The sequence below is a fragment of the Trachemys scripta genome, chromosome 5 (assembly GCF_013100865.1).
Source record: "Trachemys scripta elegans isolate TJP31775 chromosome 5, CAS_Tse_1.0, whole genome shotgun sequence".
NCBI classification, from domain to species: Eukaryota; Metazoa; Chordata; order Testudines; family Emydidae; genus Trachemys; species Trachemys scripta.
In genome coordinates, this window is record NC_048302.1 from 13,552,353 (window position 1) to 13,576,344 (window position 23,992).

At 40.2% G+C, this 23,992-nt stretch overlaps 1 protein-coding gene across 2 annotated transcripts in view; it reads left to right on the forward strand.

Annotated features, from left to right (window-relative positions):
- The first annotated feature begins 387 nt into the window (after positions 1 to 387).
- The window catches only part of MRPL1 (mitochondrial ribosomal protein L1), a 33,581-nt gene continuing 9,976 nt past the window's right edge, over positions 388 to 23,992 (forward strand). For both annotated transcript variants that reach the window (XM_034771202.1, XM_034771203.1), the window contains exons 1-7: positions 388 to 469; positions 1,039 to 1,147; positions 4,718 to 4,973; positions 6,019 to 6,102; positions 9,314 to 9,385; positions 10,327 to 10,438; positions 12,159 to 12,259. In XM_034771202.1, the coding sequence (XP_034627093.1) occupies positions 436 to 469; positions 1,039 to 1,147; positions 4,718 to 4,973; positions 6,019 to 6,102; positions 9,314 to 9,385; positions 10,327 to 10,438; positions 12,159 to 12,259 (768 nt within the window). In that variant the 5' untranslated portion in view covers positions 388 to 435. The remainder of the gene's footprint in view (positions 470 to 1,038; positions 1,148 to 4,717; positions 4,974 to 6,018; positions 6,103 to 9,313; positions 9,386 to 10,326; positions 10,439 to 12,158; positions 12,260 to 23,992) is intronic.

Consider the following 23,992-nt stretch of genomic DNA (forward strand, 5'->3'; position numbering starts at 1 on the left):
ATGAGCAAGAGACTGGGGGGAGGTGCACAGGTCACCAGGCACAGGGGGTTACAGGGGTGCAGGAGCAATGTGTATAACGGGGGTGCTGAGCACCATTGAACCAAACTGTAAACCTTGTATAGGGTGGAAACCCCTTCAAAGCAGAGGGTGCTGCAGCACCCCTAGTTCCAGCACCTGGGGGGGAGCAGCACCCCTAGTTCCAGCTCCCCCTTTCCCCGGGCAGCAGGGGCTCTTGGCTCCCATTGACCGTCCTGGAATCCTGGGGGGCCAGACTCGGCTTCCACGTGCCCCACCCGCGGGGTCGGGGGCTGCTCTCCCCGCCCCTCTCCCCGGCGGAGGGGGAAGGGTGTGACACCGGTACACACACCCCGGAACCTTCCTCCCCGGCTCCGCGCGGCAGCTCGGTTCGCTTTGAGTGTGACACGGCCCGGCAACATGGCGGCGCCCGGCAGGTGCTGCCTGCGGAGACGTGAGTGCGGGGGGAGGGGCTGGACTGAGCCCGGGGGCCGCTGAGCGGGGACCCCCCCGCCCCTTCCTCCAACGCCTGTAACAGGGCTGGGGCCGCCGGCCCAGTCCGGGCTCGCTGAGAGCCGTGGGGCCGCCCCGCTCCTGCCCTGCTCTGATTGTCCCCCCGGTGCGGGGCCCTGCGGAGGGGCCGCCGGTCTGCTCCCGCCAGACGGGCCGGCTGGAGGCAGGGCGGGGACCGGCAAAGAACGCGCGTTTTGCCTTGTGTTCAGGTGGGATCGAGACGCCTTCCGCACAACTCCGCTTCAGCGGGTGGGAGAGACTCAAAGGGGCTTTTCCTAGGGACCCTGCCCGGGGGAGGCTCCCTCCAGAGCGGCGCAGCTCACAGGCCTCGGCCAAGGTTTTGTTATGAATCGACAGGCCACGGGAATCTGTAAAATATAGCTTCCCAGATCACGTCAAAATCTATCTCAAAACAAAACAAAAAGCCTGCCTTTCTGTGCTAACTGGTTAGAGTAGCAATATTACGGAATTTAATGTATTCTTTTTTGTTGTTGTTGTATTTTTGAACAGTTCTGGCTCAGTTTCCCAGCTATATTTTTCCCAGGATTGATCAACGGATCTCAGTAGTTTCCTGCCTCGGAAACATACCGCTATCCATTAGACCCTATGCTGCTGCTAAGTGAGTGTTTACTGTATTTCTAGCAGGCTGTGTCTAGTTATGGGTTGCCCAAATGGGTTTTAAAATTCAGAAGAATTAATAATGTCTTGAATATTGGTGTAAGTGGCGCTGTTGCACGTATCACTAGTACAACTTATGCTGCTTCCCTCTCTAATGGAGTATTAGAGTCCTTCTGGAAGTGGCACCTTTTGGTTAAAGTCACAGTATTTATTTTTTTAATTCACTTTTCAATGTACTTGCTTATGAACAGTAAAACAAATACAAATGTTACAAAACAAAATAGACTAGTAAGAATTAGTCAGTCCTACCACCGAGGCTGTTATCAAATGGACTACTAAAGGGAGGATATCAACATGAAAGCTAGTTGGTTTATAAAAAATAGTCATTTTAAGTTCCTGCTTCTCCTGCCAGTTGGTGTAGTTTTACAATCACGTTTTCCTCTTAAAAAATCTGTCGTTTGAAAGATGTACATAGATGAGAGGAAGAAAACTATGTAGACAATACAATAAAACTTATTATACACAAAATACTGTCAAATGCTCCTAATTTCTATCTTGATAGTAATGTGAAGTGTTGCTTGAAAAAGTAGGTGAAGTATAGTTTAATGGAAGTATGACTTTAAATTGACAACATACTTTTAATGCTCATCCTTCTATATCTATTTCTTCCTTTACGTGCTCTTCACCCTCCCATTCTCAATAGCCTTGAAAACTAGATAATGTCATGAAGGCATTTGGGGCCTGCCTGCAGAGAGCTGTTTGCAGGATTGGAACATAAGATGATGAGCAACATTCAAATGGATTCAGGAAGGGAAGACCATGAAATATATACAACACTTGTATGAATATATGTATAGCTTTGTAATTGCATACACCTCTACCCCGATATAACGCTGTTCTTGGGAGCCAAAAAAATCTTACTGCGTTATAGGTGAAACCGCGTTATATCGAACTTGCTTTGATCCGCCGGAGTGCGCAACCCCGCCCCCCCGGAGCACTGCTTTACCGCTTTATATCCGAATTCATGTTATATTGGGTCGCGTTGTATCGGGGTAGAGGGGTGTGTGTGTGTGTGTGTCTATATATATATATATATATATATATATATATATATTCTCAATTGCCTCTTAGCCTAGCCATTAAACTTTGGCTGACCTTTGTTGTTGTAAATTTCAGTATTACGATTGTTTTTATGTGGAAGGTGCTCAGATACAATGCTGGTGGGTCACAGGATAAAATCTTAAGATAAATATATGGTTGCGGTGGTAGTGGGTCTGAAGAGAGGGTATATAAATTATTTTAGTGTATTCTGTGTCAGACATGCACAGAGTAGTCCATAACTTTTATTTTTTTACAGTCTTGCATATATATGTGTACAGCATCTTCTACAAGAGCTTGGTATTATGTTGTGTTTGAATAGCAGTATGTGATCCACCGGATTGGAGACTGTACCATACTGCATATGCATGAAGGAGTGGAGTTGCAAATATATTACCTTAACTTTTGTGTTCTGACATAACTGTGCAACATTAACTTAGATCTTTAAAACAGTCATATGAACTGCAGAGTATCAGGTGCAAAACACCTTGAGAGTATTTATTCCCAAATACTTAGTGCCTGATTTTCCAGAGGTACTGAGCAGCTACAGCTCCCATTGAGTTTGACAGGAATTGTAGTTACTCAGCACCTTTAAAAATCAGGACCTTAACTTTTAAAGATAGCAAAGAATTGCTTAGGAGTAAACTGCTCTTTTTCCTGCTATGAGAATATTCTGATTTCTGTTATGATCATGTGACAGTCCTTGAGAACTCTACTTTCTCTCTCCTTTGTGATAACCAAAGTCTCACGTAAAAATAGACCAATGCCCTTCCTTAATAAAAACAAATTTTAAAATTCAATAGATTATAGAGCAGTGGTTCCCAAACTAGGGGCGCGGCTTGTTCAGGGTAAGCCCCTGGCAGGCCGGGCTGGTTTGTTTACCTGCCGTGTCTGCAGTTTCGGCCAATCACAGCTCCTAGTGGCCGCAGTTCGCTGCTCCAGGCCAATGGGGGCCGCGGGAACCGGCGGCCAGCACGTCCCTTGGCCCGCGCTGCTTCCTGCAGCTCCCATTGGCTGAGAATGGAGAACCACAGCCACTGAGAGCTGCAATTGGCCGAACTTGCGGACGCGGCAGGTAAGCAGCCTGGCCCGGCCCGCCAGGGGTTTACTCTGAACAAGCTGCGCCCCTAGTTTGGAAACCACTGCTATAGAGCCTAAGAGGTGTTAAATGTTTACTTTGCAGAACCATAGCCAAACCTACTGGACTCCCCAAAATGGGATTCTTAAAAGTAGAGAAAACTTAAAGAAGTTTCAGAGAGCTGTAAGGAGGAGGGTGGAGAGGGCTGATCATTTATGACCCACATTGGGTAAAAGAGATTTATTTGGTCTGCTTGGGTAGCCAGTCTTAAATGGCTTCTACTGTACTAGCTGTAATGGGTTACAATATCTTTCCCATATACACAGAATATGGGATTGTTCAGTATGGCGCTGAATTAATTCCTTCCTACAGGAAATTAATGGAAACTGGCAAAGATGACAAAGCACATGCACCTTGCTAGCTTCCGGATAGTAGGGGTAGGGAACTAACTCCTACAGATCTGTGAGTGAATAGGATTGCCAGGATAATGTCCCACTTGCCTTTTTTAGAAGAAAATCTTGATGCTTTTGGAAGTGTTTATTTGAATTTCTAAAAGTGGAACTCGTCCATTTCATAATACCTGAAACAACAACTTCAGAGTTGGAATTTCAATTTGTTTTTTGCCATTAAATACAAAATAAGCGGTAACATTAATGGAATGCAACTTGTGCACTAACGTTGGCAGATCAGTGGTGAAGCCAACACAGTTATCTAAATTAACCTTTGAGCCAAAGCCGAGATATTTTGCTCTGATATTTATCTAGGGAGTCAGTCATTATCAGAGCACAAATTCAGATTCCAAAGTCATTAGTGCTCTTTCACTAAACTGATTGCACAAAAACTGATTTTAAAGCTTCTGATTTCTGAGAGGATATTCAGGATTGTTGCCATGATGAGGTGGGAGCTACATCCCACAGGAAACTTGAAGCCAGGAAGAAAATAACATTGTAACATGTAATTCTTTAGGAATTTTTACTGGATTACTGAGGCAGATTGGTTTAGAGGGATCATTATGATTTTTTGTAATAGGCGCTATGTTCTGATAATTTAAATCTTCATTAAGATGACTAGCAAAGTCCATCTGTGACCATACTCCTAGTCGGTCACTAGGTAATCTAACATCTCTTGCTTCGTAGCCTTTGAGGTTCAGTTTCATTAATAGCCTTTTGGTTCTGATTTGTCTTTACTCTTCCTCCTATGTTTACAGTAGATGGGTGGGCGGAGCAGGTGGGAAGTCAAGCGCAGTTTTGAGGGATTGACATTTCATGAGTTGACTTGGCCACACAAGACATTGCTTTTTATTGAGATGCAGTTTCAACCAAACTCTTTTGTATTCAAGTACGTACTAAGCATTAAGGTTAATGGTCTTATATTTATCATTTTGATTTGCAAAAGAACTGCAAAAAAAGGTTCAAAGGATGCCAAGCAAAAAACTTCAAATGCAGAGCCAGCAAAAAAAAAGAACACTTACAGACGAAAGTTAGCAAGCAATCCAGTGGATGATGTGTATTTAACATGGTTGTATGAAAGGCCAGTCTATGAGGCAGAGGTGGCTGTGGACATGCTGAAGAAGTTTCAGCAATTGGACTTCACTTACCCAAAACAACATGTATATGCGAACATCACTCTGGATATGATGCTAGAGAAGAAGGTATGTTGACAGTACCTACAGATTTGCAGTTGAGATATTTTAAGAAACTACCTTTCTTAAATGTAAGGGAAAGAAATGCAATATGGCGAAGAGTCTTTCCTGTCATCTTGTTCTGGCTCAGCCTCCAAACCTCTTTCACATTTTGCGACACGTTTATGCCAGGTATTCAGTGGTCTTTCCTAGACGACACTGTGCTTTGGCAGAACTGTACATGGTATCCTTCAAATTCAGAACTTCAGATGTTGTTTCCTCTGGTTATCAACAATTTCTGTTCTTCTTCTAATATTTTAAAGACTGCTGTATAGTTAAAGTCCTATTCCAAGACACAACCCATTTTGATAATGATTATCTGTGTTCATATAGTCCCTTTAGAAGACTTGTATAGTTTAAAAGTTGGCGTCCGGTCATGGAAACATCCTGTATTTTCTCTCCCCCCCCCCCCCCCCCCCCCGGCTAGTGCTGTTCACATTGTGCTGTACTGAACAGCAATCCACATCTAATCCCCTACTGTTCCTGGGTGCACTCCTTACGGGAAGGAGAGTAGAGACAATAATTTTCTTTCCTCTTTTCCCCTCCTGTTTTTATTTCACTTCCTTCTGCCCTTGGTGAATGTTGTCACTTCCCTTTTGGCAGCACGACAGGAAAAGCAGCATGTATGGGAATGGCATAGGCACCTTCCTTGTTTTGAGGGAGTAATAAAATTGAACTAGAGGGACAAAAATACAGAAGTGTGTAAAGTGTCGATTCGTTCTATTCTCATATTTCAAATAATGCATTTTAGGCTCTCTAGTTGTCAAGTCAACAGCTTATTTTAACGTACCAAAAATAATCTGTAGGTAGAGCTGTTCTTCATTTGTAATTTCAGTAGTTTGTAGTCAACTTACAACACAAATGTTAGTACATAGTGGACCAGCTCCACACAAGTGGGAAAAATATACCAAAAAACCTTTTGTATAAACCAAGTTCCAGTTAGGCTTTAGATATTCTACAGTAAGATAGTTTTAAATTTGCACCAACCTTTTTTTTTTTTTTTTTATATTGTTAGAAAAAAGTGGATCAGTTTGTCGGCACCATTCTTCTACCATATCCTTTTGTAACTGAAATCAATAAAGTTATGGTATTCACAGAGGTGAGTAAACGTGTTATTTAAAAGTCCTTCGTTTCAGATATTTTATGTATACAGCAAATGTTTAGTACATGGTTCACTTTTGTATTTGTTTAGGACAGTTGTTCTTAACCTTTTTTTTTTGAGGGCCACTTGAAAATTGCTGAGGATCTCAGCGGACCACTTAATGATCTTTCCAAATGTTGTTTGTACCGTTAGTTAAATATTGTAAAGTGCTTTGGATAAAAGCGCTATATTAAAAAAAACTTGATGATAAATACTTTTTTGTTCTACAAATAAAAGCCCACAGTTCATATTTTAATATCAGTAGTCTTTACCTTTCTGATGTGATGGATGTGCCCTCTCTCCCCCGTCATGGCAGCCACAGAGCTGAGGCTGGGAAGGGGGGTGGGGGGGTGTCTCTCCCCCCCTCCCCCACTGCAGCAGCCCCCGAGCTGGGGCTGGAAAGGAGGTGGGTCTCTTCCCCCACCACAGCAGCCACAGAGCTGAGGCTAGGAAGGAGGGCCATCTCTCCCCGGCTGCTGGGGAAAGTCGCTTCTTTCTCTGGCCGCCGCAGCCCTGCATGTCCCAAATTCCCCCCCACCCCCTCTTCTCACCTCACTGCCCCCTCCCACTTACTCCCCCCCAAGGCCACCACCTCACCTTACATGTACATCTTCTCCAGGGTCCATGCACCTAATTAGTGGAGCCATGCCTGCACGGTTCCACTAATTAGATGGGTGGCCCTTCATTGTTCTGTGTGCTGCCGCTCAGGCGCGCACCTGAGAAGGAACTATCTGCGGACCACCTGAATGGAGCTCGCGGACCACTGGTGGTCCATAGACCACAGTTTGAGAACCTCTGGTGTAGGACCTTTTGTTCGGAAGGATCCCGAAGTGTTTTACAAAGTTCCTTGGGCCAGGAGCTACCTTTGGCTCTGGTTGCTTAGCAATTTAATATATTTATTCCTACTTTTTTGGGTTCTCCTGTCTTGTGTATGTACACTTATCTGTTAGCAGAATATTCTGGTACTGTAAATTTAAGAGGAATTGAGTACCAAGGTAGAAGCAACTCACAATGGAGTTCTTGTAACCTAATGCGGGCTAAAGGAAGTGTCCTTTTGCTTGTTAGAATCCATTGCTGCTTTTCTCATTCTCCCCGTTTGTCCATAATTATTTTTCACCTTTATTTATTTAAACTTCAGTTTGTATAATATAAAGTTTGTGCCTCTGTATTTGGTTTGTCTTAATACCAAATGCTCAATCTTTCAGTTGCCCTCCTTAAACCTTTTCTCCTTTCTTTCAAGACTGCCAAATGCCTGGCTTATGTACATATTCTAAAATATTAGTTTTCTATTAAGTCTTTTATAGAACTTTTGCTGATACTTTTCATTTAAAGTACTTAAATGCTCATGAAAGGTCCTGCATTAACAGCCCTATGTACCACAGATCTTCACTTATCCACAGAATAGGTACAGCACAAGCATTGGCAGAACCTAAGCTGCAGTCTAATAGTAGCCATTTTTTCAGGCACAAGATGAGCTATAACAAAAATAGCCCAAAATTTAAGCCAAATAAATATTTTGCATCGGAGCTTGTTAGTGTCATTGTAGAAAATCGCCAAAGGGAGCAAATTTCATCAAATGTGAGAGCCCTGCTACCACTTCTGGAGAGTTCCGCTGTAGAGGCTTCCAGCTGCCTTTAATAGCTTTAACAGGGGATAAAATGAAAAGCAATCTCCCAACAACCATATCACAGCTCATTTAAGGTTGTAAGGATAATGATCACCCAGAAGATAGCAGGAAACCACTGCAGAAACTTGAGTCCAACTGTTCTATATTCAAGCTACCACTCAGACAAGCAACAGCATTCTACCCACAAGCTCCACCTAGTGTAGATTGCAAAGGTAGCCCTAAGCAGAATGCAGTAGAGTAGTCTAATATCAAGTGACAGAGACATGAATCATGGTTGTATTGCCTGTACTGGAAAAGAATACCTGCAGCATCCTGGCTATCTATAGATAATGAAAGGCACTAGGGGCCAGCTTGCCAACTGAGAATTCAGGGACAGTAATGATTCCAGTAGGACCGCTAATATGTGAGCCATTTTAGTAAAAGATGGGCATGATGTGTATCCTTCTTAGGAGGTTCTGGATATTCATGCCATTATTTTCTGACTCTCTCTTCTAACAAAAGCTTCCACTTGTCATCCAGTTTGCTTTCATCAAGGTCCCTGCCTAAGTCAAATAACTCGGAAAGAAATGATTTTGTAGAATCAGAGTTAAATGGAAGATGTAGAATTGAGTATCCCCAGCAGATTGATGATACTGCAGCTCAGAAACTTCTCTCTCTCAGTGTATGATTTGCATAATGGATAGGAGTGTGACAGAATGCAACTCATTGTGACCCTTCATATGTGAGCACCTGGGGGAGGACAAGTAGTTTCCCCAAAATCTACCCACCAGGACCCCTGTGAGAAGAAAGTGTGAAGCTATGTAATTTCTTTTTTTTATAAAAACGAAACATGACTTTATAATAGCTCATGTAAGCAAGCCATTAATATCTCATCAATGGTATTAAAAGCTGTTGACAGATCACTAGATGATATTGATGGTTTCTGTTCAGTACTGAGATTTGAAAGTAAACTAATTGGATCACGTGTAGAGAATGAATGAGTAATTTCCAAACAACTTTTCAAGTAAAGGTTTCTTCAGTATTTGTTTAATGGTAGCTTGTTCACCTCAAGGAAGTTATTAACAATCATCTTTACTAGTGCACTAAAACTTTCTTCACTTTTTCTTTAAAGGATAAGGCTCCATCTAGCAGATGGCTGGTTGCTTCATCCTGATCATGGAGAAAGAAAGCAAAAAACTGAGTGAAAACTACCCAGCATAAATTGTTACCATTTCCTGTCTCACTGTAACACTGTTCTCTAGATTTGGTGAGATCATGGCAAAGATTTTGTTGCCACTCCTTACTGGGACCTGATTAAAATTTGTGAATTAGAGAGAAAGCTTCCACTAAAGATCCCCAGAGCCACCTATCTCTAAACTTCACTAGTTTTTAAACAGTTGTTCTCATCTGATAGTTTCATGTTTAACTCACAAGTGAGTTGGTTTTTCATTCAGTGCATACGGCTGTGCTGGCAAAATCATTCTACTGTTGATGACATTGAAGTAATAACAGAATGGTTGCTAGTACATACGTTTTATCTGGGCTGTTTTTTTTTTTTTACAGAAAGCAGAAGAAATTAAAATAGCAAAAGAAAATGGAGCTGCTTTTGCAGGAGGGACTGAATTAATCGAAAAGGTATTTTTTTTTTATATTAGTGTAAATTGCATTTTTCACTTTACAAAAACTCTTGTCAAGGCTGGGAAGCTTTACCCTTGTAAGTTTCAGTGGTCTAAACTGAGAGGTCAGACAAAGGATGGTGTTAAACTCGTTCTAGTTTACTGATATGTAAGTAGATGTAACAAATGCTCTGATAAGGAAGGAGAATGGGGTTGTAAGAAGAAAAGCAATGGGAATAGATTATAAGATGTAAGATAAAACAGGTCTGCCCTCCTTTACCTTAATTTTCTATTGGTCACTTTAAAGGAGTTGTTTTCAACCTTTCATTTGCGGATCCCTAAATAATTTCAAATGGAGGTGCATAGTCTGCAGAGCCCCAGGGATCCGTGGACCACAGGTTGAAAACCACTGTTCTATGGTAATAGCAATCTTTTGCAGACCCCTTAGACATCATCTGCAGACCCCAGGTTGAAAACCACTGTTTTAAAGGAAGCTTGCTGGGTATTTTTTTTTTTTTTTTTTTAAGCCTTTTCTGGCAATGAAAATCAAGCCTATTTTATTTTTTACAATTTTAAAAAATTACTTATGGAGTGTAATTTTCCATTGCTCTCTAAAGTTTACAAGCGAGTATATTTAGATCTTCGTTTTACATTCTCTTGTGGTTGGCTTTAAGAATGTGATCTTTCTAAAAACTATAAAGTTGGTTCCAAGAACGCTTTAAAGTGGGGACTTTGTCTTCCCTAGTATAGAACCTAGCACTCTTTGACGCTGCATTGGTCATATTGCCAAATGTTTAAAGTCTGATGGCTGAGAAACACAAGAGACAGAAGGCTTTTTCTTTCCTGAGGGTATTTTTTTTTTAATTCTGAGCATTTTTTCTCAAAAATAAATATTACTTATACTTATCTCTCTGTATATTGCAAACTTTCACATAATTATTCTGACTTTTTTAATTTCAGATTTTGGATGATGAAATCAATGCAGATTTTTACATCGCCGTTCCTGAAATAATAGCAAAACTGCTACCTTTAAAAAACAAACTAAGAAAAAAATTTCCAAAGACTAACAGAAGTAAGGCATTTTCATTAAATATTATTTTATATATATTAAATATTTAATCACATTAATGTATTAATATTAAATAATAAGCCCTTGAGCAGGAGGTCTCTCTTGAAACAATTTAATGAGCCTGTTAATTTAGGAAATGAAGCTGTGTAAAATGTATATCTGGAATGAAGTCTTTTACTGACTGGTGAGAGGATCTTTACCGAGTTTGATTGTGATTTGAGACCAATATGATCTTTGAAAAATCTGGTAGTGTGAGCCAGTTCTTCAGTTTAAATGAATTTGAATTTAGAGTCAAGCTCTATTTGCGTAAACTTATGGGAACTATTCATATGCAAGAAACCACTTCTAGTGAGAGATCTACTTAGAGAAATACATGCAAAGTCACATACTTTGAAACATACATGTTGCAAAGAACTGAAATATGCTTATAATAAACTTCTGCTTATAGCAACGTTCTGTGGGAGAAAATGGTTTCACTAAAACAGTGAAAAATGTGCGTAAATTTTGTGTAGTCACTTGCACCACAACTTGCCAGTTATTTGTATGTTTTGCCCACTTTTTAACCACATTTGAATGGCATCTGTCTTTAACCTATTTCTCTTTCACAATTAGTTTCTTCATGATGCTATAAATATTCTCTCTCTTGGTATCAGATCTCCCACAACAATAAACATCATTCTTTAAAATATCTTTCTCTGTTTTTTGACCTTCCTTTGTTTCCAAATTATCTTAATTTGTTACTTCTAACATGATCCAAATTAAAATCCTGCTGCTGTTCAAGCATTTGTTTTTTTTCTTGCTAACATTGTTATGCACTGAGGGTTTCAGTCAAGAGCTTTTCCTCATCTTTAGTGTTTTCTTCCCTCCCACAACTGTCTGCACAATGTATTTACAAGCAGGTAGACAACATCTGTGCTCTTTAAACATTTGGAGCAAACGACTGCCCTGTCAAAAATGTACCAGACCTCTACAGATGTGCATTCGAACACATTGAAGCCTATATTGTGGCCTTCAGAGATTATTCAGTTTCTAGTTTAGCAACACCTGATTTCTGCTACAGCCAACAAAAAACATGGGTAAAATAGAGTTTACATTTCAAATAAGCACGTGACATTATAAGCCAAATAGGCCCTTGCCGCTCAGCTGTTTTTTTTCTCTTCTTGTTACTGAGGGGAATTGGATGTATCTGTCTTGGCTGGATTGAGTCAGCACATTGTCTAAAACGTCTAATACTGTCGCTTACTAACTATATTTTGATCATCTTGTGATATTTTAAAAATATGCAGGTTTGTTTTGTTTTGTTCTGTTTAATTTCAGTTTAGAAATATATTTTCCAAACCAGGTCTCTAACTGCTGTAATGCGGCTGTGTTGCAAGAGACTTCATTTTTATAAAGCTCTACTACAGGCTTTTCAACTTAAACTATCTTGGTATATTTCTTGCAGATAAATTACATCCTGTTATAGAAATATTCATGTGTAGTAATTAGTGATTAAAAGTACATAGGCTCCTAAAACAACTCAGTCTAACCTAGGGATGTAAAGGTATAGAATAGGGGTCCACTGGGGGCCCTGACTCTGTCCTCAGCATCTTGCAGGTGCGTCAAGGAGGATGATGGTTTCTTGTCTCGATTACCTTTAGAGGGAACACTCCTAACTCTCATTTTGGTTGTACTAGATGTACGGACGCTAATACTTTCTTCCACTTTTCGTTTTTCTATTTAGATTCTCTGGGCCGTGACATTCCAAAAATGCTGGAACTCTTTAAAGCGGGCCATGAGTATGTGGTAGAAGACGAGAATCTTATTGAGACAAGAATAGGAACGGTATGCTCTACAAAGAATTTTTTAGCAAATAATTCATGTACTTCCCTTTATTATTTAGTGCAGTAGTTAATAATTTACTGAAAGATACACAGTATGCCCTTGGTAACCTGTATGTTTTGTAGCTTTTTAGGAATGTGGTTCACTAACCAGTTAACTAAATACATTGTGCTGTTGAATGATTTAAGTTAGAGCAGTTCCTGTAAATCATTAAACCTCTGCTAATATAAGAGTTTTCCTATTTTAAAAAATTAGGAAAGCAAGCTATGCCTAACACACCGAGAAATGAAAGTTGTCAGAAATAGTCTTGTGATGCATGACAATTTGCCACCATCTTGTAATGGACAGTAATGCTAAACGAAAGCATGGGATAAAACTCAAATATTACTGGAGCCTCTATTCCAGACAGATTATTAGGAGTGGTGCTTAATTTTAATACTTCAGTATCATGCCATTTAAGATTTTGCACTTGAACTTTTTCAGTTCCTCCACAGTAGAACAAGCTCACAATAATTCATATTTTGATTTTCCGGGTCACTGATCATTTTGCTTTTTCTTAGTTTTAATCTCCAGGGTGTTTTCTGTTGGTGTAAAAATGTTCTGCCTATTTGTATAGGCAGATCCAGAAGTACTTGCTGCATATATCTTAATAAGTTGTATAGGCTTTTTATTGCATTTGAAGTCCTATCTGTATGACCACATTTTAAAAAAGTTCATTAGTTTTGGATAATGTCTGCCACAGGATATAGTACATTTGTATATTGAATACTGCATGTTTCTTAAACCTGATTTCTCGTGCTATAGTATCTTTATAATCTTTCATTTCCTCCCTCCCTTTTGAATGTTGCTTTCCTTATCTCTTCGTCTGCTACCTTTCCTGCTCTGGGTTCTGTGTTTCTGTTCTGTACTTGTTTCTCTCCTCAAGACACTCCCTCTTTCTCCCCCCTCTCTATTTTTTCCCCTTTCTCCTTAGCTGTCTGCCCTGCCTGACTCTGCTTTGTATTGTGTACTGATGCCAGCAAAATGAAATTTACAAGCTTCCTAATTCCTGAAGCTTTTTCTGGTAGTGTTTCAAGGATCAAGAATCTTGCAAAGTCTAATTAGAGGGTTCTGCATCTCAGCCAGGATTTGATCCTCATCTTAATATTTGAAACTGAAGTTCCATGAACATTTTCCTCGTGAGACATATTGCAAGTTTCATAGAAGTTGAAAATTCCCTTTACGTTCAACAGTTCTTCTAAAATCTTAGGTCAGCACTCAGAACAGTTTACCATGTCTTGTACAAAGTATGGGTCAGATTGTGAGTTCCTCTGGAGAAGGGGCACAGAGGGGTCAATGACCTGGGAAACACATTTGTATTGTAGTGGTGCCGAGGAACCCTCATCAGGGCCTCGTTGTGCTAGGTACTGTACAAACTCACAACACAAAGATGACCCAAGGAACTTACAATCTAAATACAAGACGAGAGACAACAGGTGGGTACAGAAGGCAGACTGGGGAATTTCAAGGGAACAGAGAGATAATTGAAAACTGTGTGGAATTTGGGACTCGAGGAGTTTGTAGGGAACAAAGCCTGCCCCAATCCCTATGGATCCCAGATATATGGAGAGCTCCACACTAATCATTGCTTGTCCTCTCTTCTCTGATGCACATTTGCTGCAGAGCTCCTGTATGAGCCTTGCAGCTGTTTCCCCGGAGGCTACTAAGCAGCTGCTGTTGTGGGGATCCAGAAGCAATTAGTGAAACTCCAAACCTAAGTAACTCTCACTCAGGCTTCTGTGCAGTAGTCCAAATGATCAGCAGGAGACTGTGTGATTGGTGTCCAGCCCTCTGCTCTGCCCCTAGCCGTATCCTGAAACCCCACAGAATCTCTTCCATGTGGAGCGCCAGGAGAGGGCCCATCATTTGGATGCTTAGAAAGTGACAGTGCTCCCTGTAACAGGGTGACAAGATCTAGGACCCTGCATAGAAATTCAGAGCTCTTCTCCTGAATTCTCCTAGTCTCCGGTGCGAGAATCCTGCTTAAAGAAGAGTATGTTCTGCTGAGTCTCACTACGTAACACCGGTCCTTACTAGGGTAGCATTGAGGTTTTGTCTATGCTAGGCTTTCTTTTCCTGAAACATTTCCCAGTGTTGCTAACACTAATGCAGCTCCACAGGTAGGAAAGCTAGTTCAGACAAGACTCTGGGAGCTTGCTGGGATTTTTACCGCCGTGTCGTGTAGACCTGCTCATTATTAAAAAAAGAACTGTTAAATTTAAATCTTGTGAGTGATAACATAATTACAAACTGCAGTAAAGGGTAAAGCTGCATTGCAGTACTTCCAAATAACAACAGCACAGTACTTCCAGCCCACCTTTCAGACAAGGTGGCCTGTCTCAAAGAGAAAGCGTAAAAGACTCTCTGCAGTGTTACTATCTTAAATTGTCCATTAATCTGGTCTGACCTATTGTTCGATGTCACACCTCTTTTCCACACAAGCAGTTGTGATGTTTTCCAGTTTAATAAATAATTGAGATGTTTGAGAGGAGCTAGAGAAGTGATGACAGCTGTGTTCAGTTCTCAAAATCGAGAGTGATGGAACCTGAGATGGAGAAATCTTGTGTTCCCATTTTCCTCCTTCTCCCAAAAGGACCCATTTAGCAACCATAATCCTTCCAGCTGCAGAGGATAAAATGGGACTATATTTGGATGGTTTAAAACTGTTCTTTAAGATGGATAGGTTGCTGTTGATAATACAAAACATTTCCCTTTCTCCAAAGCTGTGTTTGGTGCATTCACAAAATTCTCAGCCTTTCTGACCTAGTGAATGAGACCAGGAATTTAACTCAGGTCTCCTTTCATCTATGCAAAGAGCTTCCAGAGAGTTGTCTTGGAGACAGGAGCAGTCTCTGCACAGTATATTTTGCAGAGTTTAATTTCCTTGAAATAGAAAGTTAGAAATGGCCTGTTCCAAAGAATATAGTTGTTAGAGCAGCATCGTTTTCACTGGTATGATTAAAGAGCTTATAGCTATTTTCATTACACATTTCTGGTTTCATTGGTTTATAACTAAACAGTAAAAATTTAAATAAAAATGAGTACAAATAAAAAATAAGTGTAAATGACATTAGTTGTAAAAGCCAACATATAAAAGGAAATAGTTAAGTCTGGAAACCGGAGATCCTTGCTTCCACTTTAAATGCATTCTGTTCTTTTCTTCCCACAGTAACATGACTTAAGGCCAGAAGTTAATGCTCTTTTTTTTAATCGTAGACATTTTGTTTTATGAACTTGTAAAAACCCAGCCGTTCCATTTTGTGTGTTAGCAAGACAAATCCAGGGTAATTTTGTTATGTTGTCTTGTCTTTGGTAAGACAGAATAGACTTAACAATGAATTTTAGTACCTGGTTGAGCTGTTCTTTCTTTCAGGCCTCAAATGTAAGGGCTGTCTTCACATGGAGTTATTCAGGAAAGCTATTCCTGAATAACTCTATGGGTGGACAATCTCAGCCCAATATAAGGGTGCCTTGTTCCTGTTTAACTTAGGGCAGGTCTACACTACCTGCCGGATCGGTGGGTAACAATTGATCTACCAGGGGTCAATTTATCGCGTCTAGATTAGACGCGATAAATCGATCCCTGAGCGCTCTCCCCGCAAGCGGAGTCGACGGGGGAGCGGCAGTCGACTCAGCGCCGTGAAGACGCCGCGGTAAGTTGACCTAAATACATCGACTTCAACTACGCTATTCTCGTAGCTGAAGTTGTGTATCTTAGATCGATTTCCCACCCCCCAGTGTAGACCAGGGCTTAGCCATTGCTAAACAGGAACATGGCACCCTTATTCTGGACTGAGTGTGTCCACACATGGAGTTATTCAGGAACAGCTATTCCTGAATAACTTCATGTGTAGACAAGCCCCGAGTAGGAGAAGTAGTGAGCCTTTTAAAATTATTTAACTTCAATGGGAGTTGAAGGCACTAGCACCAAGGCTTATAGTATTTGGCCCTTGTATTTCTTATTCTTAAAGGAGTTTTGAGCTAGAACTCTTGACAGCATTAATCAGACTGCAGTTTAATTACTCTTATAGAAAAAAGCAGTGATGTCTCACACAGAAGATGCTAGTGATGCCAAAAGGCTCAAATGTGGGTTAAAATAAAGTAAACAAGTACAGATGGTTGCTCTGAAAGCAGAGTTAAATGATATGATGAAATTAAAATGCCTGCAGTCTTGGGAGCATGTTGGAGCAAGGAAGACCCAAAATGAAATTGAAATAAATGTGTTAGTGTATTGAAGCATCAGGATAAAGGCCTTGTGTATTCTAGCAAGCTTTCTAGTTAGAATTCTTCACTGGATGGGAGCAACAATAGAGACGATAGTGTAGATAGGACTCAGACTAACCCTGTGGTGAGTGGTTAAAAACACTTGAGTCCTGTCCATATGATTGCTTCTGTCCTTGCTCTCATGGTGAATTACAGCTACAGAGTTGGCTAGCTTACTAGACAGAGGCTTCTGCTAGGGTAACTGTTGTTCCATTGGTTGAGCAAGCAGCTGGCAGTGGGATGCATATACTTCGTTGAAGGCTACAAAACTACAAATGCTATTGTGGTACAAAGCAACCGGAGCATGGCTATCCATTGCCTTACATTAATTGTAAAGGGCCAAATTGTGCCCCATTGTGGTGCTCCGTAGATATAGATAGGTACAAACTCACAGTTTCCACCACATTACTGTCATTAGGTTTGTGGGGAGCATTGTTTAGTCCCAGTGATATAGGTAGTATATCTGTCCCTTTGTTTTGGGGTGACCCGCGAAGGAACAGAACCCCGGAAATGATTCCCGCCTACCCCCTAACATTTGCATGACAGCGTGGCTTCTGCAGAATCCATGCTCCTGTGTGTTCCTACTAGCTGCTGCTTTGAATCTCCTTTTCCTCTTGTCCTCCAGATGAGTGGTTCAGATCCTTGAGGAAAACAGAAAATAAGATGGTGCTGATTAAATCAGTGTTCTCGCGCTTGCCCATTCTCCCCCAAACACAAGTTTTCAACCAGTGGCATGACACTGAAGAGTGGCGATTGGCACTAGAGGGGCTTTCGGCTCAGGGAAAAGAGAGACATGGTTCCATTCTCTCCTCCCCCATTGTTTCACTCCCGTCCCCCCCAGTGGTCTGCAGGATCGGAGTGCCCTGCACTAGTGGAAGTGAAGGGGCTGGTCCAGTTCCTGCTCTGCTTTATATAATGAGATCTTTGACTTCCACAAATAGCCTCATAAAGGAATTTATTATGCCATGCTCCTGAAATGAAAAACAAAATCACTTACGCATAGGTCTCTATAAAGCTTACTATAAAAAAAGGTGCAATTAATGTTTCATACCAAGAGGGCATTCAAGGGCCTTTGTCAATTTCAGCATACTGGATTGTTTCATGTGCTGAAATGGAAAGAATAAATCGGGTTTCATTTGAGTATTATATAGACACATCTAGAAGCTGTGTATCGTATTGGGATCTTGGTCACTTTCCCACCCCTAATTAGGGGGGAAATGTTTACAGGACAAAAATTGTATGGCAGTTTGAACTCCATGAAGGAGTCTCAATATTCACTATGGGGTAGGGGGGAAAGGACTGTGCTTAGACTTCTCCAATAGAGGCAGTATGGATAGATGAGCATTGAACTCGCGTGATAAAGAACCATGTTTGTGGGAATTTCTCTTCTGTTCCTTACTTACAATGAAATTCTTAGTTGACAAATATTATGCAGACTCTCAGCTATGATATTGCATTAGAGGAAACCTATCCAGAGCCCCTTACTGTGCCTCTTCTCTTTAAACCAATTATGAATAAAAATGATGGCTAAGAAAAAGAGAAATACAGCATGAGCACTAAGGACCCTACCTGAGGTCCTCACTCAGGCAGAATTCTTGTTAAATTAAATTGGAGTTCTGCCTGAGTGAGGACCTCAGGTAGGGTCCTTAGTGTTGACGCTGTATTTCTTTTTCTTATCCAGCTTTTTTACTCAGACTTTATTTAAAGAGAGCACCCACTGTAAGGATCTCAGTGTAGGTTCCTTCTGATACAACATCATGCCTGTCAGTCCAACTAATGTACAGTGAGAAATTGGCCAGCTTTCTAGTTTGTCACTGTGAAATAAGTCATAAATAATCAGACTCTGTTTTGGGGGTGGACACACTTTTTTTTTTTTAATGATTTTTAGTAGCCGCTCTTGAACATTAGTAAAGTTGGGCCTGCCTTTTATTAATAAGATCACTAAAATTCTAATTATTTGAGAACTATCTTTATTTTTTTGAGGCTGAGCTCTTATTTTTCATAGGGGAAACTGCCACAGAAAAACTGAAGGCTGGAAAATGTATTGGCTAAATCGGCACTAATGCATGTTTGTTCTAGACACCTCACTCAGGAAAAAGATAGCACACAATAAAATGGAAGGTGGATTGATTTGCTTTGCTGTGTTTGGCTTCGTGGTATGGATTATTGCGGGAATGTATCTTACATGCATTGCTCTCTTATATTCACAAAAAGAACAGGAGTACTTGTGGCACCTTAGAGACTAACAAATTTATTAGAGCATAAGCTTTCGTGGGCTATTGCCCACTTCAGACTAACACGGCTGCTACTCTGAACTCTTATATTCAGTTTGCTGCAAAAACAGAAATGGAGACTGAGGGCCAGGTTTTACCTTCTTCGAAACTCTTGAACGTTGTATGAAATGAATTTGACTGAATGCGAGTTGCAACTGCAAAGAAAGAAAAGCTCTTTTCAGTGAGATGGTGCTTTGTATTTGTATTTGCCTTGTCTTTTAGAACAAAAGGCAAGGGAACTCAGCTAAGTATGATGAGACTATTAAACGCTGGAGAGGAGAGGGTAATTGAACTGACTTTGTGAATTAACTATGAAGAGTAGGATGAGATAGCTGTGTCTCAGACTTTTGGGGCAGGGGGAGCAGACAGGGAAGTCAGTCCCCTCTGGTTGGATTATATCATTTAATTTAGCACCAAAGGGGACTGGACCCTACATATACATATAGCGTTGTTTTTAGTGAGCTGTTCCATTTATTCATTTTCCTTAATAAGCAACATATTACTGTGTTTCTAAGAGCACCCCATATTTACCAACCACATCCTCCACAAACTATATCACAACCTATAAAATTGTGACATGGGTTAAATAAATAGGGTTAGAGGGTTTGGGGTGTTTTTTGTTTTTATTTTTTTGCTCGTGGAGCACAGGCATGACAGTTTATAGGAGGTCCTTTGGACAGGAAACCTGAAAATGGATATTTACAGGAGAGATGTCAATTTTATTAATTTAACTAAAGACTTTATTGAGAGAGTGTTTCATAAATGAAACAAAATGGCAAATTTCATTCCAGTGCAAGAAATTTAATGGAAATAGACATATTTTTTGCTACAGGTTTTGTCAATCAAAATTGTTGCAGGCATTTAAGTTTGTAAAATAAATTCTAAGTGAAGATCTAATATTTCATGTTAATGTTAAATTATATAGTATGCACAGCCAACTTTACCTCTTCAAGAATAATTGGACAACCTATTTGCTAACAAGGCACTAAAATTGGAATGCATTCATAAAGTGCTATAGACTTTGAAGCAGTTGCGAAACTGTTTGTTTTCCTCGTGTCCCATAAAAATCAGACGGTAGTTCCCTCAGCCTTAATGTAAAACAAATGCATTTTCGTGTACTGTTATGCTTCTGTAAATTGCAAACTCTTATGTGTCTCTCAAAATTCTGCCTCCTGTATTAGAAAAAGGTTTATATATATATATATATAAAAGAAATAGAAGAGGTATGCTATTTAATCAGTGTTGGCGAATTTAAAATCATTTGTTTGGGAGGGAAAAATAGTGGAGGTATTTTGCTTATCCCCTTGCTGTATAGCTTTTTACACAGTAGGAGACTGTTTTTTTTAAAAAAACAAATGGAAGTACGGGTTTATATTTTCAAAAGTGGCTAGTGTTTTTTGGATTCCCAATTTGAGACTTCTTTAAGGGCCTGATATTCAGAAAGTGCTGAGCACCTATCCCCTGAAAATCAGGACCCTTTAAGTTGTCTCAAATTGAGCAACCAAAACTCTGAAAAATTAGGTCTCCGTGCATAAAATGTGGTTCAGATGAGATCCAAGTGTCAAACACAACAGAATACCGTATTGGGAGCTTGCAGTATCAGTAGGAAAATAGCAGATGAATCTGCTGTTTATATGCCCTTATGAGTTGGAACAGCAGTTTAGTAATCAGAGAAATGTAGATGATTTGAGATTATGGTTAGACAGCCTACTTTAATAAGGTACCCCAACACCCATGAATGTTGTAACATGAGGTGCATCAACCTTCTTAACGTAGTATGGATTTTAATTCTACACTTTTTTGCAGTTTTTTTAATTAACTTGTTAAAAATCTGTTGTGTGTAAAATTGGACAGCCCAAACATTTGACTTTTCAAAGGTACCACTCTTGTGATATCTAAATGTGCGATTTCAATATATTAAAAAAAAAAATTATTTTGTTGGCGGACTTCATGTGGAAAAGCTGTATTAATAGCATGCTTACTCCAATATGACAGGGAGGTGTCTTGACTGCTGCGAGGTACTCAAAGTGAGGTAATGGAAGTGTTATTGGAGAGATGATTGATAAATTCAGAGATTTCAGAGGTTAGAATGTATGTGCGTGACGTAAGTGCCATCCTCCAACCTTTTACATTAGCACAGCTATTGTGACTGTATAATGTTCAGTATCATTCAGCTGCAAAATAAAATAAGCACGTTGCTATGTGCAGGAACTGTAAAAACAAACATAGCAGTTACTCTGTTTTTGTGATCTCATTTATATTTCATTGTCTGTTTTTTCCGGGAGCTTTCATGATGCAAGTCCCAGTTCATCAAACCTAAATCTGTACTCCAAATTACAGTTATTCATCTCCCCTGCACGTAGAAATAGGCAAAATTTCAGGTTGTGCTCCTGTCGTCTTGCCAATTTCAGAATCAAGGACAAAGCCTTCCTTCATCATCTTCACAATATTTGTTTCTATGGACTTGGTTGGACCCTCTCCCCTCTTTGGAACTCGTGTATCTCATTCTATATTTGTTCTTTCTTCCTCTCTGAGTCTTTCAAATATCGGACTCCTCTCTTTGTTCATCCATGTTTTGCTACAGCGTGTGGTGTATGCTCTCCCATGGTGTCTCCACCATCTAGAGCACCTTCATTGTGCCTAATTGGCTTCTTGACTAGTTTCCAATTTTATCCTTCTTGGACTATGACTCCTAACCCTTTTTCTGATTAAAAACAATCAAATCCTTTTTCTTACAGCCTTCTGTTTTCTCCATGCTTAATTCTGATACCTGGCTGTTGCATTCCACCATACTCCTACCCTGTATATGTATTTGAATTGTCTGATGGTTAAGTCCATACAATGGGCTCAGGTGTGATGCATTTGTATGAATGACATAAACTAAAAGTTTTAACTAATATTTCAAGCTTGTGATATAGTATGAGGCACTTTTTATACATTTCCTATTTGCATATCCTGAAAGTGGAATAATTTTGAAAACAAACTTGAGATTAAAATAGTAAATTAGTTATGCTTTGAAGTGTAGTGTTTTTAGATTGGTTGAATTTGCATTTTATGACTGACACGTTTTGCAAATAATGTTGTCTGCCCTCGTGATGCAAGTTATTAATGAATTTGGACACTTGTGAGGCTTATCTGCACAAGCGGGGGACATTGCATGAAGCACTTTTCTAGGGAATAATGCTAAAAAGTAATAAAGCGATCTCCCTGGCTGGTGCAGACTGTGTGCACATGTGCTCTGCTGTACATCAGTACTGAAGTATTCTTTTAAACTAATCTAAACACTAACCTATTGGATTGTAAAGCCCCTATCTAGTCTGTACTACGGTTTTGTAAACTATAACACAGTTAGGCTTTGTCTACCGGTGTTCTACTGATCAGGGAAACTGTGGCCTTGGCTACACTTACCCGCTAGTTCGACAGCTGGAAATCGAACTTCTGGGTTCGACTTATCGCGTCTAGTCTGGACGCGATAAGTCGAACCCGGAAGTGCTCGCCGTCGACTGCGGTACTCCAGCTCGCCGAGAGGAGTACCGCGGAGTCGACGGGGGAGCCTGCCTGCCGCGTGTGGACCAAGGTAAGTTCGAACTAATTCGAACTAAGGTACTTCGAACTTCAGCTACGTTATTCACGTAGCTGAAGTTGCGTACCTTAGTTCGAATTAGGGGGGTAGTGTAGACCTGGCCTGTGTTAGCGCCTTAAGCAAGAATAATAATGAAACACTCTTTCCCTAGGGGTATGTCTGTTTGGGCATAAAAGGTGTTAACACAATCCAAAAAAACCCATTAAGATTCAGGATGACTTATTTGAAGCGGTCTTAACTGGCAGTGTTGTAATGTACCCTACAGCAATGCTTCAGATATGTTAGCTTGCACTTTAATGGAGCTTTGCAATCGTATTGAGCTAACACAATGGAAAAACGCTTTTTGCCTGACAAGACTGGCCTAGAATTAACATTGGTTCATCAGCTATTATAAAGAGGGTCTTAGAGTAACTATTATCAGAAATTGCTGGATTTGTTACTCAAATAATGTGCATCAGATGTGGTAGTAATGTCTTTAGCTACTGCAGTTCTCTAATGCTTTTGTGGAGCAAAACATGAGGTTCTGCTTAGTTTCTCAGCACTAGTTGACACTTGTTTTAAAATTAGACTATGGGTTTGTTTCAGGGTGACTGAACTTCAAACGGCTGTATTTTTCCTTGCTAATTCTTATGGGTATTTGCATTTTTCGTAAATGGTTAAGGAAACTTTTAATTAATTACAGTAGGATCTTTGTAATTCCATGTGAGGTGACATGATAAAACTCCAGCCATCGAACAGCGTGGCTGTTGTGCATTGTGCATCATGAAAGACTATATGGTTTTATACCGGACAACTGCATGCCACTATAATGCATAACACTTATATGAGAGCAAAGAGGATGTAAATGATGTGATGGGCGTTAAAATGAAATGTGTCCTTTGTCAAATGAAAATGGCATTTTAAAAGCGCATTCATGTTTGGGACATGAAAAACCTGGAAGTCAGGAGACCTGGATCTGATTTTCAGATCTAGCATGGCTTGTTGTATAACTTTGGGCAGGTCACTTCATTCTGTGCCTGAGCTTTTCTGTCCATCAAATACAGAAGATCCTTCTCCACCTTTCTGAAGTGCTTTGAGATCTATACAGACGCCCCCCCAACTTACGCAATCGTTCCGTTCCGGAAAGCCTTGTGTAAATTTGCGTTAGTTGGAAACGTATACCCGTATGTTACGCAAAAATTTCCGCAACTCCAAAATCCTATTTCTGGCTTATGGAACTTTTTCCCTAAGTGCGAATTTGCATAACCCGGGGAGCATCTGTAAATGAAAAGCTCTATATGAATGTTAAATATTAATTATTAGTGTAAGTAACTGAGTTCCCTGGTAATCCACCCCTTCTACCTCCTGCTTTCTCTGTCTTCTCTTTTAGGGTGTACTGTACCCCCTTTTATTACTAATTCCATTGAAAAGACTTGTAAAGGATGTTATATTTAGAGCAAACTGCTAATACTAATATATCTCACTGATTGTTTTAAACTTACTTTTATAGAACAAATGCAAAGCAACTCGTTCAGAATGTAATTAAGAATCCCTGCAATTCTGAACATCAATGTAAGAATAGGTACTTAAAATACCATT